We start from the raw sequence: 19,330 nt of genomic DNA, 5'->3' as shown, positions 1-19,330 counted from the left end.
ACATTCATGTTAAAGGGAATATGTAAATATAGTCTATGTCTTTATTCATGCATATGTATGAATGAATTTAAAAATCTAAAAGACATTTTCTTTCTCTTTCTTTTTTTTTAAGATATTTTCTATCTGGAAGATTGGGTAAACTTTTTTAAGACAATGAAATTTAATGCTAATATTAGGTTTAGAAAGTAGAACAATAACACACTAGACATTTTACTTTTAAAATTACTATTTAAAAGCAGTTTCAAGCCATTATTTTGGACATATAAACATAAAGTATATAAAACATGAATGTTAAGTGGTATAAGTTGTTTTAAAATATGGTACTGAATCATTAGTTTAATATGACAAAGGATTTGTTTTAAAATGGCAAATTTGTTAACATAGGGTAGGTAATTTCTCATCTTAAAAATTTACATAAAGCTTCACTTACTTTTGTTAATAGGTTTAATCTTGTTGATACATTTCTGTGAAAAGCAACAGTGAACCAATATAGTCCATGTCATTAACCAGTACTCTATAATGAACAGTTATCTTGTCCCAATTTATTAACAGCTGCTCAAAAATGTAGTAATTAATAGTTTCATTTATTTTTGGCAAACCTGCAAAATGACAAATAGTTCTGTATCTGTTGCAAATTAGATCTCCTTCTCCAATAACAGATGACACTACGGGGAAGACTAAGTAAACTCAATCCTTGAACATCTCTGGATCTTTAGAAGATCAAATAAAAAACAGCTTTAATTTTATTTGTTAAAGCCGCAACACAACACAATGATTTGTATCATCATATAAAAATGAATATGCTCTGTATTAAAGTAAATAGAAATGTTCTTCTAACCTGACGGAAGAAGACTGACATGAATGTGTTTGTATGTCAATGTGATGGGATTTGTTTTGATTCTCTGATGAAATCTACTGTCATTTTTTTCATTTTAGGAGACTCTTTACTACTAATAGGCAAGATGACAGCAAAAAAAAAAAAAAAAAAAAGAGGTCGATTTCTTCTTCCTCACTATTAATTGCTAACATAAGAAACAGAACACACAGTATCCAGGGGTAATTAAATTATTTGACACTAAGTAGATGAAAAATGTAATGCTACTACGAACTAAGAAAAAGTGAAATAACACGTTTTTAAAAGACATTTTATTTATTATTATTATCTTTTAAAATTTATATTCCCTCATTTAAAAAAAAAACAAACAACTATTTATTTATTTATTTATTTGAGAGAGAGAGAGAGAGAGAGAGAGCAAAATAGTGACAGAGAGCATGAACGGGAGGAGAGGGAGCAGTAGGCTCCCTGCTGAGCCAGGAGCCCGACAGAGGGCTGGATCCCGGAACCCTGAGACCATGACCTGAACCAAAGGCGGACACTTCACCCACTGAGCTACTTTTAAAATGTTAAAAGACATTTTAAATATTAAACAGAATTGAATAACATCAACAATAAAAGCATTTTTACTTAATTTCAAATTACATATCAGACAGCTGGATGGTTTAGCCTTTGTGCCTCCCAAGTGTAAATGACAAAAGTCATTTAAGCAAAGAAGTACAGCAGATTTAAAAAAAAAAAAAAAAAAGATACCAGATCCAAAAGGAAAGGCATGACATGATCTAAATAATTCAATAAAATTGCTGTCAATTTTTGTCAAACTATCAATCTTTTTATATGGATTCTTAGAATAGTAAAGACTAATCATAAATATAAAGAGGTATTTAAAAAAGTAAGACATTTTCAAGAATGGCACATCCCTTAGAATCAGGCATCACTTAATGCATGCTTTACTGCCTTTCAATTTGGGAAACTATACTGAACTTTCTGATACTAACCAAAGGTTATGACATGAGAAACAATATGAAATTATTGAATTGGAGTTTGAGATGAAGGCAGAGGAAAAGAACTTCCTAACTTTGAGAAGTATAAAATTATATTTGACTACTAAGATAAAAACATGGAAGACTTGGAAAAAAAAAATGGAAGATCTGGATATCAAGTCCGGAATTTAAGGGGCCCCTGGGTGGCTCAGTGGGTTAAGCCTCTGCCTTTGGCTCAGGTCATGATCCCAGGGTCCTGGGAACGAGCATTGGGCTCTCTGCTCAGCGGGGAGCCTGCTTCCCCCCTCTCTCTGCCTACTTGTAATCTCTGTCTGTCAAATAAATAAATAAAATCTTTAAGAAAAAAGTCTGGAATTTAAGAGAAAGATATGGGTTGAAGAAATAAATTTAGATGTCACCACTGTTTTTATAAAACACTCAGATGCAATGCCCAAAGGTTGAGCTGAGTGTGTGAGGATGAATATGTGTGTGTGTTTCACTTTGGCTAATAATCTAGTACATGCAATGACCACTCAAAAATTATGCCTGTTAATTATTAAATATCGACAGTGATAGGTAATAAGAAGCGGTTTTTAAAAATTACAATCCAGGATGCTTTCATGCATTTACTTCTTGAAATAATTTTGTGTTTCCCTAAGTTTTTATTTGTTTTCATAGGTTTTCAGGCACACAAGGAGATACTCATTCAATATTAGATGAGAAATAATACACAAGAAGCCTCAGACAAAACGCCACAGTAGGAAAATGGATAGAGAATTCTGAAGAAATGGAAGAAGGACCAGAAAACAGAACCTCAGGGACTAATGAAACGGAAGAATCAGATGGGAATAATCAGTAAGGTATGGGCAACACGGATGAATACAAGCCAGGAAACACGCAACTTCAAGCAGTGCAAGGCAAAATCTTGGGAGAACACAAAATGAATATAAGAGGATAACATTCTGATGAAAAGTTTTTCACACCACTTGATATCTGACAGACCTGCTGTATGGTAAGTCTCCCCCAGGGAATAAAAGTGAAGCAACAGACTAAAAGGAAGATGTGTAAGACTAACACCATTTGGATCAATGAGATGACATTATAGCACTGTTTATAATTAGAGTTTGTTTATATTAGTTTACATTATCTGTTTAAGAATCAGTCAAAAGGGGATGCCTGGGTGGCTCAGGCATTAAGCCTCTGCCTTTGGCTCAGGCGGGTCATGATTCCAGGGTCCTTGGATTGAGTCCTGTGTCAGGCTCTTTGCTCAATAGGGAGCCTGTTTCTCCCTCTGCCTCTGCTGCTCCCCTTTCTTATGCTCTCTCTGACAAATAAATAAAATTTGAAAGAGAGAAAGAAAGAGAGAGAGAGAAAGTGCATTATAGTTAGTGGCCTCGGTAAATAAGGGCCTGAAATCCGGATACAGAGGTGTTGAAAACTCCCCGGCGGAGCTGAGGGTGACATGTACTACCCTCCACAGGCTGGAAGAATGGTGCCGAGCTCCGGTGAGACACGCCCACCTGAAGAGCACGGGGTCTCCACGAGCTTCCGAGGCTCGGCTGGGAGTCATCAAGGGCAGACCACTGGTGCATTTATCTTTTCTTACCTGTCTGCTGTGTTTCAGATAAATGATCCCCAAATTTATTGATTTAATGCATTACAGTTCTCTTCTCTAAGCTTTATGTTTCCTGTAAGTTGAGAAAGGGAAGTGCAGTCACTCATCCAAAGGGGGTAAGAAAAGTCAAGACCATACTGAAAATACTAGAAAGAAAATGGCTTTGAAGACAGCAACGCAGAAAAATACATATAAATAAGGAAGGTGAAGAATTTTTTGTCTTGCACTTAATAAAACTTGTAACCAAAATTAAACTCGAGTAAGTCTTTCTCTCCTTATGGTTATTACAACTTCACAAATTGCCCTGTGCCTCACACAAACGTCACCCTTAGAGACACAAGAAAATAAACTGCACCCACAAAACAAGACACAGAGGATATCTGTTCAAAAGGAATGTTCAAAGAACAAGGTGAGCTCTTAGAAATGAAAAGTGTTAAGAGAATTTTTTTTAGTCAATAAAAGGTCTGGGACATCACTTTGATAAAACTGCCCAGAAATCTTTGAAGACAACAATATATAAAAGGGACAATTAAGGAAAGTTGGAGGATCACCTGAGAGCACTCCAACATTCAAATCGACAACTCCCCATATGGGACCAATGCGTTCAAAATCCCGAGGCAAATGGCTCCCAACAGAATTCCATTCCCAGCTGAATCAGTCAACGTAAGACTAGAACAAACAGATTTTCAGATATGCAAAGTGCCCAAATGTAACCACGACTGTTCTCCTTCTCAGAAAGCTCAGGAAAAATAATGGCGTGGGGGCCAGGGAACAGCAAATCCCATGTAGGAGAGATGAAGGACATCCCCAGGATGTTAATGAAGAGAGATCACGGGACTTGAGCTGTGCAGCAGGTCCAGACAGCACACAGCTGAGAATGGATCTGAGAAACGGACAGCTCCAAGAGGGAGGCCCCCCAGAAAAAGAATTGAGAGGAACTACACTTATGCATAGTGCTGGTTGATGAACTGGGGTGAGGCACACAGAAAACAAAGCAAATGAAAAACAAGACAGTTATCTCCATGACAACAAGAAAGTGATACATCTATGAATAATATTTACATACATAATCACATTAATGCAAACAATGAATATTGATTTGGTCTGACAATTATGAGATAGCTACTAGAAAGAGAGAAAAATGCAGATAAGGGGTGCGTGCATGCGTGCGTGCGTGTGTGTATGTATAGGACGTACAACAGGAAGTCAGTAGGTTATACCAAAGTAAGAACATCAAGAAATCATAAAATACGCATGCAGTTTGGATTGATACTAGAAGAAATGGCTGAAAGGGATGAAAATGGTTTCCTCTGGAGGGTGAAATTAGAGAATGGGGAAGAACAGGGCTGGGGCTGCCATACTTTGTCATAAGTCTTATAGAATGATTTGACTTTCTAAACTAGGTAGAAGAAAAATAGGATAAAAAAAATAAAGTTGAACAAGTGCTTAAAAAACACATAGTTGGAAATAACAAGACCATCCTTGAAATAAGAGCTAATGTTTGAGCTCTTCCACTTTAAATGCTTTAGAGGCACTAACTCATCTATCCCTTCCAACAGTGCTATGAAGTAGGTATGACTATTTTCCCAATTTCACAGATCAGTAAACTGAGGGACAGAGAAGTTAAGTATTCTGCTCAGGATCACCCAGCCTATAAGTAGTGACATGGGGACTAGAGTCAGATACTAACTGTAGAGGTCCCCACAAGGACTCAATCAAAGCACTTCACTGCCACAGAATCGATTTTAAATGGATTCTACAAATATTTTATGTAATGATATTTATTGCTCATGTATCAGGCATTGTTTTTGGTACTGGGGATACTCCAGTGAGTAGAGCAAAGACCCTGCTCTCATGAAGCTTAAAGAGATTGTCCCTCTTGGACAATTAGGAAGACAGATCAATCAGAGTCTGATGGGTTTGGTGGAGAATGAACATTTATACGTTGAGGAGAGACTTGAAGGAAACAGGAAGCAAGCCATAAAGATAGCTGCAGGGAGAGGGAACAGCATGTGCAAGGGCCATGAGACTTGAGTGGGGCTGGGGTGCTGGGGGAATAGCAGAGAAGCCACTGTGCAGGAGGGGTTGAGTAAGAAGTAAAGTGGGAGAAGATGTTAGGGAAGAAGCGAAAAGATCTGGGCCAGATCACAAACGGCCCTGAAGGCCAACGTAAAGACTTTGACTTTGACTTGAAGATTTTATTTATTTGAGAGAGAGACAGAGAGAGGGAACAAATGGGGATGGGGGAGAGGCAGAGAGAAGCAAACTCCCTGCTGAGCAGGGAGGCTGATGCAGGATTTGCTCCCAGAATCCCGGGATTATGACCTGAGCTGAAGGCAGATGCTTAACCGACTGAGCCACCCAGGTGCTCCCCCCTCCACCATTTTTTTTAGAAGATCTTGATTGAGGTGTAGTTGACATAAGAAAAATGCACAGTTAAAGTGTACAACTGGACAAGTTTTGACACAGGTATATACATGTGAAACCATCATCACACTCAAGAGAATGAAAATATCCTCATCCCAAGACCTTCTTTATGCCCCACTGGAACCCTTCCCTCCAGTTCCTCACTGGCCCTGTCCCATGCCCATGCTTCACAACTCATCTGCTTCCTGCCACTGCTACTGCTGTCCACTATTTTAGATTGTCTTTTGGAAAGGCCTATGAACCATCGTTATCACTTTATACAAATAATGGTTGCTTACATTTACCTACATCTTTTTCAGTTTATTGGCTCTGCATCATTCCTGAATCTCAGACTTTTTTTGGGAGACCACTGTTTGGAAACACATCCTTTAAAAATTCTGGCCAAAGTCTGTTGGTAGTAAATGTTCTTAGTTTGTGAAAATCTGAAAATGTGCCTACTTCACTTTCATCAAGGAAAGATGTTTTCCTAGGTACACAGTTCTAGGTTGTCTGTTCACTTACAACTCTGAAGATGAGTCCACTGTGCTCTGGGTTCCTTGCTGCTACAGAGACGTCTGATGTATAGCTACCACTCCTTTGTAGACAATTTGTCCTTTCTTTCTGGATTCTAAGATTTTCTCTTGTTTTGGGTGTACTACACTATACCACTAGGTGTGGATTTCTTTTCTCTTTTCTAAAGATTTTATTTATTCATTTGAGAGCAAGTGAGAGAGAGCACAAGTGGTGGGGAGAGGCAGAGGAAGAGGGAGAAGCAGACTCTGCTGAGCAGGGAGCCCTATGTGGGGGGATGATGACCTGAGCCAAAGGCAGATGCCCAATGACTGAGTCACCCGGGTGCCCCTGGATTTTTTTTTTTTAATTTATTGTACTTAGTATCCATTGTGCTTTCTGTATGTGTAAGTACAGATTTATAACTTTCACATTGGGGATTCTTAACCAATGTCTCATTAAATATCGTGTGTGTGCGTGTGTGTCTGTGTGTGTCCGTGTGTGTCTGTGTGTGTCCGTGTGTATGTGTTTTAAGCCCTTCTTCATCAAAGACTCTGATTAAATATATCTTGGACTTTTTTTCTGTGTCTCTTTAACGACTCTCTTCCTTGTATTTCTAGGCTATATTCTGGTCTATTTCTTTGGCTGTATCTCCATTTCACTAATTATCTCTTTAACAATCATATTTCTCATTTCTAACAATTATATATATTTCTTCCATTTGCCTGATTAATTCCAATAGTGAGCTGCTGTCTGCTAATTTTATTTGTATGAATATTTCATCCACAGTTATTTATAAACTGTATACATTTTATATAGATATTGCTATAATCTTAGGAACTGACATTCTTAGGGTGAATATATTGGTATTATGTTGACTATCACTGATGGTCAACTTATTATTTGACAGTTTCTTTTTTTAAAAGGTTTTATTTATTTATTTGACAGAGCAAGAGAGATCACAAGTAGGCAGAGAGACAGGCAGAGAGAGAGGGGGAAGCAGGCTCCCCGCTGAGCAGAGAGCCCAATGCAGGGCTTGATCCCAGGACCCTGAGACCATGACCTGAGCTGAAGGCAGAGGCTTAACCCACTGAGCCACCCAGGTGCCCCTATTTGACAGTTTTTGATTGTCTAAATTAGGTAGCCAGGCTTGGAGAGGATTTACATTCGCTTCTTCAGAGATTGAGTGCGTTATCAGTTGAGGTTACTTTGTACAACATTATACTTTAAAGCTCTATTGTTTCTTTGGGAAAGTTAAACACAGCAGCTAGCGCCCTACCAACGGGAAACCATGGGATGCAATTTATCTGAAGTCAGTTATCTTGTTAAAAATTGAGTAAGTGTAAATCCCAGGGTGGTAGTTCTGATCAATATTCTGAGGGCCATTTTCATCTAAATAAAAATTAAGTCTTCAGAAATACCACATGCAAAATTTGAAAATACACATCTAAAACAACCAACTGAGACAAATTCTTTGTTAATGGAAAAAAGTAACATCGACTCAGCAATATAAAATGAGTAAGAACCAGAAGCACTTCTTAAGAAGAGTATATTTTCTATAGACTCATTTATATATTATTAGAATATACATGCTCTCTCATAAGGTCTAAGTACCATATAAGTTTAGGGGGAAAAGATTAATTCTACTTTTTTAAATGGAAAACTAAAATGATTATTCTAAATTCTGATATAGTATTGATTAGTTATGAGAAACGGAAATTTTCTTTTCTTTTAAAAATTCATTCGAATGGTATCTCTCTATTCATTACTAGTAATCCTGAAATCGACTCTAATAAACAATGGTTGAAATATTTCACACTGGCTCTTTAGACGGCAACTTCAAAGGCAACTCAGCTATCACTCATCCATTCATACTGGTATGGGGAGAAAAAGAGCACATGACTTAATAAGCAGAATTAAAAATGATTCCGAATGGCTTACCTGCTGGCTGTTTTCACAGAACAGTTTTTCTTGTGTCCTCTTTCAGCTCGGTTATCTCTCAGAAGCTGATGCTATACAAAGTGTTAAGACAAAGTAGTAGAAACAAAAATATTTTCATTGTATTATTTTGGTAGTAGAAGGGTGATCCTCTCAGCAAAGGGACACCATTTCTGAACTTGCAATAACTTTTTTTTTGCCCTCTACTGGTTTCTCTCACAAGAAAGACCACTGGGCTCACTGGAGATGCCGTTGACACTCTTGTAACAAAACTGGTAGCAAGTGTTGGCAATCCGACGTTTCCCTGACAGCGAGACCGCTCTGATTGTCAGTTAAAATACAGCCCCGAGCGGGAGATTCTAGAACTCAGTCTTTATCCTAGTTCTCTGGAGTAGTCTTGGTTAAAGTCACATAACCTCTCTTGCCAAGGGCCTTTACCATTGCGTTCAGCTGTGAATTTTTGAGACTTTGTCATTTACGCTGACATAAAAGATCTAATATTTTCTCTGTATCTCCTGGCCTAACATGGTTAAGAAACACACTTAAAACATTTGTTTTCAAAGAAATTATTGGCTTGGAAATACATAATTAGAAAGTATGTATATACATTTGATTGCCTCCTCAAAATGCCTCACCATCCACTTCCCTTCACACTTGCTTTGCCGTAACTAATTGGAAAGAAAAAAAAACCTGAGTAGTCAATACTCTGTACTATGTGTTTGCTCAAACTGTAGCTTATCTTATTTATGCAGAAATATAATTATACACAAGACTGGGCCAAAAGGAAGATGCACAGCATATTAGAAATTAACACTAACAAAAGTAGAAATCTTTAAAAGTACTAATGCAGGATAGATCTAGGTTCTAATCCCAGCTGTGCCTGTAACTAACAAGTTACTAGGTTTTAATAACAGATTTGCCATTTACGAACCGGGCAGTCTTAGGCAAAGTACTTAACCCTCATGTCCATCTGTAAAAAGGAGATAATATTATCTACTGATAGGGTTGCCAGGAGTGTTAAACAAGATAAATCATGTAAAATGCTTAGCACTATGACCAAAACACAAGAAGTGCTGAGCAAAATGGTTCAAATGCTACCATTATGATTGTAACTAATGAGCCTGGTTGTCAGTGGGTACTGTCTGACCAGTAGCAATACCTTTTGATAAAAAACTGCTTTAAACTATTTAATGACATTATTTGGAATTAATAATTAGCGACATTTGGCCATCTTTGAGAGGAAACAGAACTTAATTAGATCATCAAGAATGTTGTTAGATCATTTATTTATTCTTTCAGGACGGTCTTCATGGTAAGTGCATGTATCTTAAATTTCTCTTAAATACCTACTTCTTTCCTTCCCCACTACTACCATCCTATACCATGATTTTCTCTTACTTGCAAAGGCCTCCCTGCCTCCAGACTCACTCCTATCCCATCTAGTCTCCACGCTGCAGCCAGTAATTCTAAAATTAGATCTACTTATATTACTCTCTGTGGATAAACCCCTCAATTTTGTTCAAGCCTTTCATGGCCCTTCATACTTTGATTACATTTCTAAACTCCTAATTTCTTACGTTTCCTCCTACCCCAACCTAACCTTCCTACTTCTTCTTTTTTTTTCTTTGTAATTTTAATTCCAGTAAAGTAAACATATAGGTTCTATTAGTTTCAGGTGTACAATATAGTGATTCGACAATTCTGTCCATTACTCAGTGCTCATTGTGACAAGGGCACTCTTCTTCCTCTGAGCCTATTTCACCCATCTCTCCACCCACCTCCCCTCTGGTAATGATCACTAACCTCCTCTTCTCTAAATTACATAGCCCCGCCATATAGAACTTTCTAGCTTGGCGTGTGCACCACATTCTCGATCACCTGTGGCCCTTTGCTTCCCCTATTCATTCTTGCATTTCCAAGGTCCAGCACGGTGTCTGGTACAGTTTTAGTGCTCAGTAACTATTTGTTGAATGAATGAATGATGGACTAAATGTGATAAAGAAATAGGGAGTGAGATCTAGTATCTGATAGGCAGCTGAAGCTCGATCTCATTATTACTATGTATAGAAAATGGCAACCATTTATCTTAAGTCCATTAATCTGAAAGTGTTTCAATTTAGAAACACTTCGTACCATGAAAACAAAATTGTTTCTGAAAATAAAAATAATTAATTACTTTGGCATTTCTAAGTCTAGTGGCTTTTAAGAACATATGTACAAACCAACATTTGTGACACAGATAGCCAGAGGTGAGATGATAAAATCTCTATATCCACCTGAAATTAATAGTAGTGGCTAACTAACTTACCTAATTTTAAGATAAAAGATATGTGAATGCTGTTTCAGCGGTTTGTGTTAAAACAGTTACAGCAAAGAACTCAAAATCCTAAACACAACATTCTAAAATAAGAATTCTATTAGTTTAGTTTTGAAAATTCAACCATAAAGACCAAAATAAATATTAGGCTGTACCTACTAGGTCTGGATAGTTCTCGGAGAGGCCACCACTTGGATCAACCTAAATGAGATAGCGCCTTCTCTGAATTCTAATATTAGAGCTCCTTCTATGTCATGAGAATTTCTTTTCTCCCTCAAATTTATAGTTTTGATGGGCTTTGTATACAAAAGGAGGTAAATATCAGAATCATCTAATACAGTGTTTCTATATTAAAAAACCATCATAAATTTTCACACTTTATCAATAAAACTATAAATCTAGGTGCACCTTTGCAAATTTAAAATCAAACCAAGATAAAAAAATACAAACTCAGATCTATGGGTCATGAATCCAATAAATTAGTATGGGAAGCTAGATCTTTTACGGGGCAAAAAAAGAAAAAAAATTAATCCAGAATGTTATTAGAACAGAAAACATGTATTTGTATTTGAAAGATTCTCAACACGTTTCTGCTATGCCCCAAAGAACAAGAAAAAGGACGGCAGGGTGCGGTGGGGTAGCAGGCTAAGTCAGGTCCTGAGTTCATGGTCAAAGACACAAGAATCCTTGAGCTCTGCTCTAATAAGCAAGAGTAGCTCATGAGGTTTTGAGAAGTTCCTCGCTCTTCTTATTGATGATTTTTCTGTTTCCTTGGACTACTATCAGTGTCACAAGTGAGGTCAATTTTCAAGATTCTGACTCAACCACGCCAACTCTGATTAATAACAGAACTTCTGAATATGGTGCGAAGTGCTTCTTACCTTCCAACTTTCAGATTGCTGGACTTAGGCCAGATGGAGACACAACTCCCTGATTAGTGACCTGCAGATGTATATTAAAAAAATGACTCATATAAGAATTACATGAAAATTCATAAGCACAAAACCTAGTACAATGTGAGGTTTACAAAAAGTTCACAGTTTTGAAAACTACTGCCTGAAACCAGGAAGAGAAGTGTTCCTTGTGGATGATGGTTCTTACTGTCGGAAAGGGAGCAGGGATTTCTGTGGCTCTTCATAATATTTTCACAAGATTATTAAAAGTTTCAAGTCCCTAATACAAGAGAAGAAGCCAAGAGAGGAATTCTTCCACAGAAATGCTCTCTTTACCACCTGATACTCAGAGGCATTCACTCAGGAATATTTCTGTTAACAGCCACTTCTCTGAAATTTCTCAAATGTCTACCGAAGAATTTCAAGTCTCTTCACACGTGGGCTCTCAGTGTCCTCACCCTGAAGGGAGAACTAAGTAATATCTAAACTGTGGCCTATGACTCCTGAAGATACTTGTAAATATAGTCAAAATGTCAAATCATTGATGTCAAATCAATGTCAAATCAAAATGTCAAATCAAAGATGTTCAAAGATGTTCAAATCATTGATGTCAAATCAATGTCAAATCAAAATGTCAAATCAAAGATGTTCAAAGAGGAAAAATCAGAATAAGGTAAGACCAAAAAAAAAAAAAAAAGAAAGAAAAAAAAAGATGTTTCATATAACTGCTTCTTTCTCCTTCCTTCCATTTCTGAACCAACTTTATTTCTCTTCTGGGGCCTTTATAACTGCCCTCTCTGTGGTTTTCTCAAACATTTCACAACAGACTGTGTCATTATTGCTTTCCTGCCCCAGATTATAACCACCACAGGGGAAAGCTACATTGTTTTTCTAAATACCTTCCTTCATAAAGATAGAGAGTACCTGAAAGATAATGGCTGATGGATAATAGTTATTTACTGAATGGGTAATAAAAGAGTGAGAAGTATGCATGGATCCATTGATATGGATATGGGATTTAGGACTAAAGAACGGAAAGAGGAATTATAAGACAGAGGAAGTAGAAAGGGGTGGGCTTTCCAAAAAGTGACGGTAATGTCATCCCTTCTTTACGTTGCTAAGTTGGTATGGGAAAAATAAAAGGTCATCATGCATGCCAACAGTCATTCATTCAACAATATGGTGAAGGATTTTACATTTCTTTATGTTTTTGCATTTCATCACTTGCACTGAGGTTTATTTAGCAAAGTTTACTCTGCTAGAGTTAGATTTGAGTAGAAGTAAGAAATGTTCATCCCTCAGAATATGAGTGGTCTCTGTGTGGTTTGTATATGTACACCTAGGTACAACCGTTTCTCAGTATTCATGGATTCCATATTTACAAAGTTGCCTATTTGCAAAAATTTATTTGTAATGCCAAGATCATACTTCCGACATTTTTGTAGTCCTTCACAGACACGTGCGGAGCGGCAAAAATTTGGGTCAGCTGTCCTGCACACTCTTAGCTGAGACCTGACGAGTAGATCCTTCGCTCAGTGTTTCAGCTCTCAGTGTAAACAAGCAGTCTGTTCAGTGCTATGTTTTTTGCATTTTTGTGTTCTTTTTTTTTTAAATTTTATCATTTAAAGTGGCCCCCAGGGATAGAGCTGAGGTGCTGTTGAGTGTTCCTAAGTGCAAGGCTATCAGAGACCTTACAGAGGAAACATGTGCATTAAACAAGCTTCCTTCGGATATTAAGAATCAATGATGTCTATATTAAATAAGGTATCATTAAACATAAACATACATCAAACAAGAATATGTATTGATCAGTAAATGAAAATGTTGTAACCTCTCAGGAACCTAACCTTGCATTTCCCCAGGAGCAGTGTTTTGGTATTTGCTACTGTAGGGTTCACATAGACTTTATAGACCACAGCTACTGTAGATAATAAGAATCAACTGTAAGCATTAATTAATAACCTACATTCAAGACAGAAATCTGAAACGATGTATCAAAGTTTAAACACAAGGCAGATCCGAAAATTGGTCAAAAAGATTTTAAAAATTAAAAGCAAAAAAGAATTGCTCAACTTTTTTCTCTTTATGATATTAGCATTGTTGATTTTTAACTGCAGGAAGAAAAAGCTTGGCTAGAAGCAACCAGTTATACTGTGATATGAAAGACAACTTTATAACATTACTTTAGTATTTCTAAAAGGTAGAAAAGGAGCTTTAAAAAACTGTATTTTGGGATAACCTATATCCTGATATGACTTATTACCCAGAAGCAGAATCTTCTTGTAAGCACTGTACATAGGTACATAGAGAGACATGAACCATTTGGAAAAGCAAAAAGTCTAATTTTTACATTTTGAATAATAAGATAAACACATCACAGATATAACTTAGTCTGGTTAATTTCCAAATCTTTAGAAATAGCAGTCCATATTATATTATTATTATGAGAAGTATCTTTAAGGGGACAATCACTCCTATGGAAAAGGGCAAGTTCACAAAATACTATTAAAGCTGAATTTACATGGTATTTTTCTTTAGCTAGGCTCATGTGTGTTAAAAAGTTAGTATAGTTTATAATGAAGTATTTAACACCTTCTTTTTATGAGTAAAAGGAACTATGGCATACACAACCAACAGTGGCTCAGCTTAAGAAATTAAACATCATGAATATATTATCCACCTACCTACCTCCTTCCCTATCTATCTACCTATCTTCACAGAACATGATCCCTGTGGATGTGAGGTTTTTCATTCTCATGTATTTAAAGGTATTTCTTACATATTTTTGACCCACTTAATAACTTTATAATTCATAATGAAAAAAAAACAAGGATGCCAACCGTAAAGTGCATATGCTTTAAAACTTATCAAAAACCTAAGCCCTAAATTACTGCAGCATGCTGCAGAGAGAAAACGAATATATTTAAGGGAAAAAGAAAGAAAGTGCTTATTTTGTATGTGAAGTTCATTGACACAAATGTCAAGTTCTTGTTAAGGTAACTAATCATTGTGCTGCCATGTATACTAGTAAGCAATAAAAGAAAAAACCTCATGGAAAAATATAATGTAAACTTGTAAGAAACTACTATCATCGTCTAAACTTCAAAAATAAAAATATTCTCTTGCTGGCTGACCTTACTTAATATTAATCGATTTTTTCAGCATATGTACTATCTTGATACCTCAACTTTGTGAAAAACAAATATAAATGGCGAAGTCCTACAGACAGGTGACTCCCACAGCCTTCCCGTGGAGGTGACATTTGTGACAGGGAAAGGTGGCGGTAAGGGAGCATTCTGATGGTTAGTGAGTATGAGTCACTTGGTTAGCGTGTTAAGCACGGGCACAATCAATTCCTTTTTCAATAAGCTGGGATTTCTATCTTTTCTCACAGAGCTGATCTACTACCTTGAAGTGAGATAGTTGATACCTGAAAGAGACTAAGAAACTTCCTTTTGGATAGAATGTTCCTTACCTGGCCATGCTCTGTCCTAGCGCCAGGGCTAAACCAATGGCTGCAGAGGAAAGAGAAAAGGAGTTAGCATGAGCCTAACGAAAAGCACGTGCTCTCACATGATCCGTCTGCATGTGCTTTAAGTAATGTATTCACCACCAGCAACAGAGCCTTAAATATGCTTTATTTTAATGGATATTTCATGTAATTCTAGACTTACACCAATTTTGACAGAATTGTAAGAGTGCTCATAACCCAGTAATTTTCAATTTAATAAGCAAACTCAGTTAGAATTACATTTCCATTTAATTATGTTAACATAAACTGCTGGGACTGTATTCATTTTACGAATCAATTCTGGTTATAAAATCTCCAAATGCTATCATTTACCACAACTTAATTATAGCATCGTTACAACAAATTATGACCTTTGCATTGCCGGAGTTTTAAAAAAAACATTAAAAATACCAGAATACTATATGCTCTGGCTCTGCCCCCAAGAACAATCACACAAAGCCCTTGATGTGAATTCTGGACATCCAAGCTAGAGGTACCTTGAACCTGATCCTTCCACTGTGATAACAACTTGCATTCCGGCTGAGAACAAGTTCAACAACAACGTTCAGAACATAGAAGTTGCTGCGGAGTTGACGCTTCCCTTCTTGAGTTGTCCTTGCCCTGCCTGACCCACCCACACTGCTTCAGCCACCCCACGGATCCTCATCTGGGGAGGGACCCATCTGGGGAGGCCTCTTCAACCTCAGAACCAGGGAGTTGTGGTTAGCTGCCTGCCTAGGCCTTTGGCAGTATGCTGCACCAAAACTACTTGTAAACATCAAGGGGTAGGAAATCAAGAGAAACACAGTGACAAATAAACCACAAAAAGCCCACAGAGAATGATACCCATGTTATTATTTATGCTACTTGTTTTTTAGAGAACAATAATATTGAGGACTTGTGTTTCCCAAGCACTCTTTTGACACAGGACATGTATTATTTCCTCTCCTTGTAAAAACCTTACAAGGTTCTTCTCGCTTTCCAGGTGCAGAAATAAGGCGCAGACACTAGGCTATTTGACCACCGTGTGCACTCACCATCCTATACTGCAGAAGGACAAGACACTTACATTAAAAGAGCAGATTTCCTAAGACTTTGATGTAATCTCCAGCCTCTGTGGTACTAACACCTGGGAATAAACAGCCTCTACATTAATAGGATTTGTCTCTGCTCTCACTGGAACAACTTCTCAAGCTCATAGACGGTGATGCTCTTTGGCAGGTCACATTCTACCCTGATGTGGAATGGACACTTTTGGTATCTGTAAATGACATCTGGATTAATAACCAACTAGAAACAAACTATTCACTGCAGTTACCCAGACACCTTGACTAATACATTCCTCCCCTGCTAGGGATTGTGCCTTTGTATGACCAATGTATGGTTTACTAAATCATGATGTGTAAGTGATCCTTTCAGAGTTCAAGACAGAACAGCAGATTTAAGAGAAAAAAAAAATCATTGATATGTTTTTGGATGACACATTATGAAGAACTTTTGAGAAACAATCACTCTTTGTGTTTTAGTATCCTATCAAAGAGCAGCCACAATGATCTGGAATGAAAAGGCTATTAAAATACTCCTTCCTTGTCCAACTACTTATCTGTGTGAGGCTCGATTTTCTTCATATGCTTCAACAAAACAACATCTCACCCCAGGTTGAAAGTGGACGCAGAAAGGAATCTAAGCTGTCTTCTACTAAGCCAGACATTAAAGTAATTTGTGCAAACAATAGCATGTTCTCACTAATTTTTTTGGGCGAAAAAAATAGCATATTTTCCTAAAAATATGCTATTTATGTTAACATGTAATGGGCCTACTGTATATTTATATATACATATTTTTTTAGAGAGAATATGCATGTGCACGCACACGTGCATATGTGCACGAGAATGGGGGTGGGGGTGGGGACAAAGAGAGAGGGAGGGAGAGAATCTTAACCAGCCCAACACAGGGCGCAATCTCACAATCCCAAAATCGTGACCTGAGCCGAAATCAAGAGTTGGACGCTTAACCGCCTGAGCCACCCAGGTGCCCCTGGGCTTACTATATTTTTTAATAAATACATAAATATTGCTAAGATTCTTTTTGTCACAAACCGAGTCTCCATCTAGCTAGTTCGCTAGCCCAGTGAACGGCAGCACCGGCCTTCCAATGGACAACTAAACTCAGCTTGGACCCCCTTCTCTTTCCTATTCAAACCACCAGCAAGTTACAACTTTTCTTGTAGCGACTAACTTGACTCCATTTATCATACTGCAGAGCTACAGTGATGCTTCCAAGTTCCATTTTTGAATATTTGGTTATTCACACCCTTACCTCAAGCAAACAAATAAATAAACAAATGCAAACCAAAGTCCAAAGGGGCTGTCCACTGCTCTTAGGAGAAAGAATCCGTAAATGGTCCACCAGCCTCAGCATCATCAGTCCTTGCTTCCCCTCCTCCTGTCTCACCCAATACTCCCTCTTTCTCTCCCATTCTGTGCTTATTGCTAACATGCCTTTCATCGTCTGAACACAGAGCTATCCTCTCCGCTGAAATGCTCCTCTTGTCACTATTCCCTTAATTCTTGGAGGTTTCATCTCAAGCTTGTGTTCCTTAAGGAAGCCTTTCATTTCCATCTTTAGTTCAAATTCTTTTTTTTAAAAGTTCTCTTTTACATGGGCACCTGGGTGGTGCAGTCGGTTAAGCCTCTGGTGCTTGGTTTTGGCTCAGGTCACGGTCTCATGGTTGTGAGATCAAGCCCCACGGTGGGCTCTGTGCTCAACGCAGAGTCTGCTTGAGATTCTCTCCCTCTGCCTCATGCCTCTCCCACTTGCACTCTCTCTCTCTACAATAAGTAAGTAAATCTTTATTTAAAAACATTCTCTTTTAGAGTACTCAGCTCACTATATAACAATCATCTGTGTGTCAGTCTGTACATACACATTTATGTGTGTGCTTACTGATCAATGTCTCTTTTCTCTTTTCTCAATGTCTGTCTTGTTCATTACTACAGATCCAGCACATAGTAGGCCTCGCAGATATTTTCTGAGCGGATGGATAAATGAATGACTTGAGATACAGGACAGAGTTTTAACAACTAGAGGCACCATGTTACTCTATGAAATGAGAAGAATCACAGCAGTGGCTTAGGTGGTCTTCCAGATTCTTTTGGGGTCTCATGTTCTGTGGACCAGATGACCACGATGTAAAGATACTCCTCATTATTTTTTTCTATGAAACAAAAAGTCAGTTCGAAAACTATGCTCCGACTATGCTCAAGAGAGCCTTTATTTCTTTTATTAAACTGCAAATGTAAACCCAGGAAGTTCAGAACGGTGTGCCTGCTAAATCATCGGTTTTAGAATCAGAAAGATCTAGGTTTGAATATAGGCTCTGGTTCTTACTACCAAGGTGAACTGTGACAAATTAATTTTCTGAGTGTGGGTGCAATGCTGGGATTTAGAGGAAAACTATATATTTGGTTATTCAGATGATTAAAATGTATTTCTCATATGTATTTGGTCTTACTCCATGGTTCCCTGCTCACAGCTCCGAAAACCCTTGGAATTTCCTTAAGCGTTGAGAGTGACATTGTTATGTTAATGAGGTGGCTTTTGGACATTCCCTAAGGCTGGGAACTAGTGGCCAGGGGAGCCAACTATGAGACTGGCGGTTGGATTTTTCAGTCTCAATCCCTGACCTCTGGGGAGGGAAGAGGGCTGGAGGTTGAATCCATTCCCAAAGCCAGTGATTTAATCAATCGTGCCTATGTGATGAAGCCTCCATAAAAATCCCAAAGGGCAAGGTTTGAAAAGTTTCCAGATAGAGGAAGAGAGAAGATGCAGGGGCAGTGGTATACACCCGGATCCGACAGGAAAGTTCCATGCACCTTCTCCCTACCTGGCCCTGGTGTATCTCTTCCATCTGGCTGTTGCGGAGTTATATGCTTTTATAATAAATGAGTAATCTAGCAAGTAAGACATTTCTCTGAATTCTGTGAGCAAATTAAATAAACCCAAGGAAGGTGATGCAGGGACCGTGGATTCATAGCCAGAATCCGACTGGTGTCCTGAGCTGGAGGCAGTCGTTGGAACCTCCGATTTGTATGGGGTGGGGGTGGGGGGTCAGAAGCACAGGGAACAGCCCGGGCTTGCCAGGGGCATCTGGAGATGTGGGGCGTTAGGGGGCAAGGTGGTCTCGTAGGACGCAACCTGTAAGTTGTACCATCTGATGCCATCTCTGGGTGCCTGGTGGCAAAACTAAGTTGAAACAGGACAGTCCGTTGGTGTCCTGGACACTTGCTTGTTGTCACGAGGAAAAGCCAGTGTCAGAAATG

The 19,330-nt window shown here is 38.1% G+C and overlaps 1 protein-coding gene across 1 annotated transcript in view; it reads right to left on the bottom strand.

The window, feature by feature from the left end:
* The window catches only part of GPATCH2 (G-patch domain containing 2), a gene marked incomplete at its 3' end in the record, with an annotated part of 167,530 nt that overhangs the window by 32,606 nt on the left and 115,594 nt on the right, over positions 1-19,330 (bottom strand). Inside the window, exons 7-8 of the mRNA XM_080825116.1 lie at positions 14,973-15,012; positions 8,291-8,361 (exon numbers count right to left, since the gene is read on the bottom strand). Of these exons, the coding sequence (XP_080681242.1) occupies positions 8,291-8,361; positions 14,973-15,012 (111 nt within the window). The remainder of the gene's footprint in view (positions 1-8,290; positions 8,362-14,972; positions 15,013-19,330) is intronic.

Source organism: Martes martes (assembly GCF_963455335.1).
Source record: "Martes martes genome assembly, chromosome: 15".
In the NCBI taxonomy this organism is placed as follows: Eukaryota; Metazoa; Chordata; class Mammalia; order Carnivora; family Mustelidae; genus Martes; species Martes martes.
Note: the sequence above shows the minus strand (reverse complement) of the source record. Positions and strands in the feature narration are given on the sequence as shown.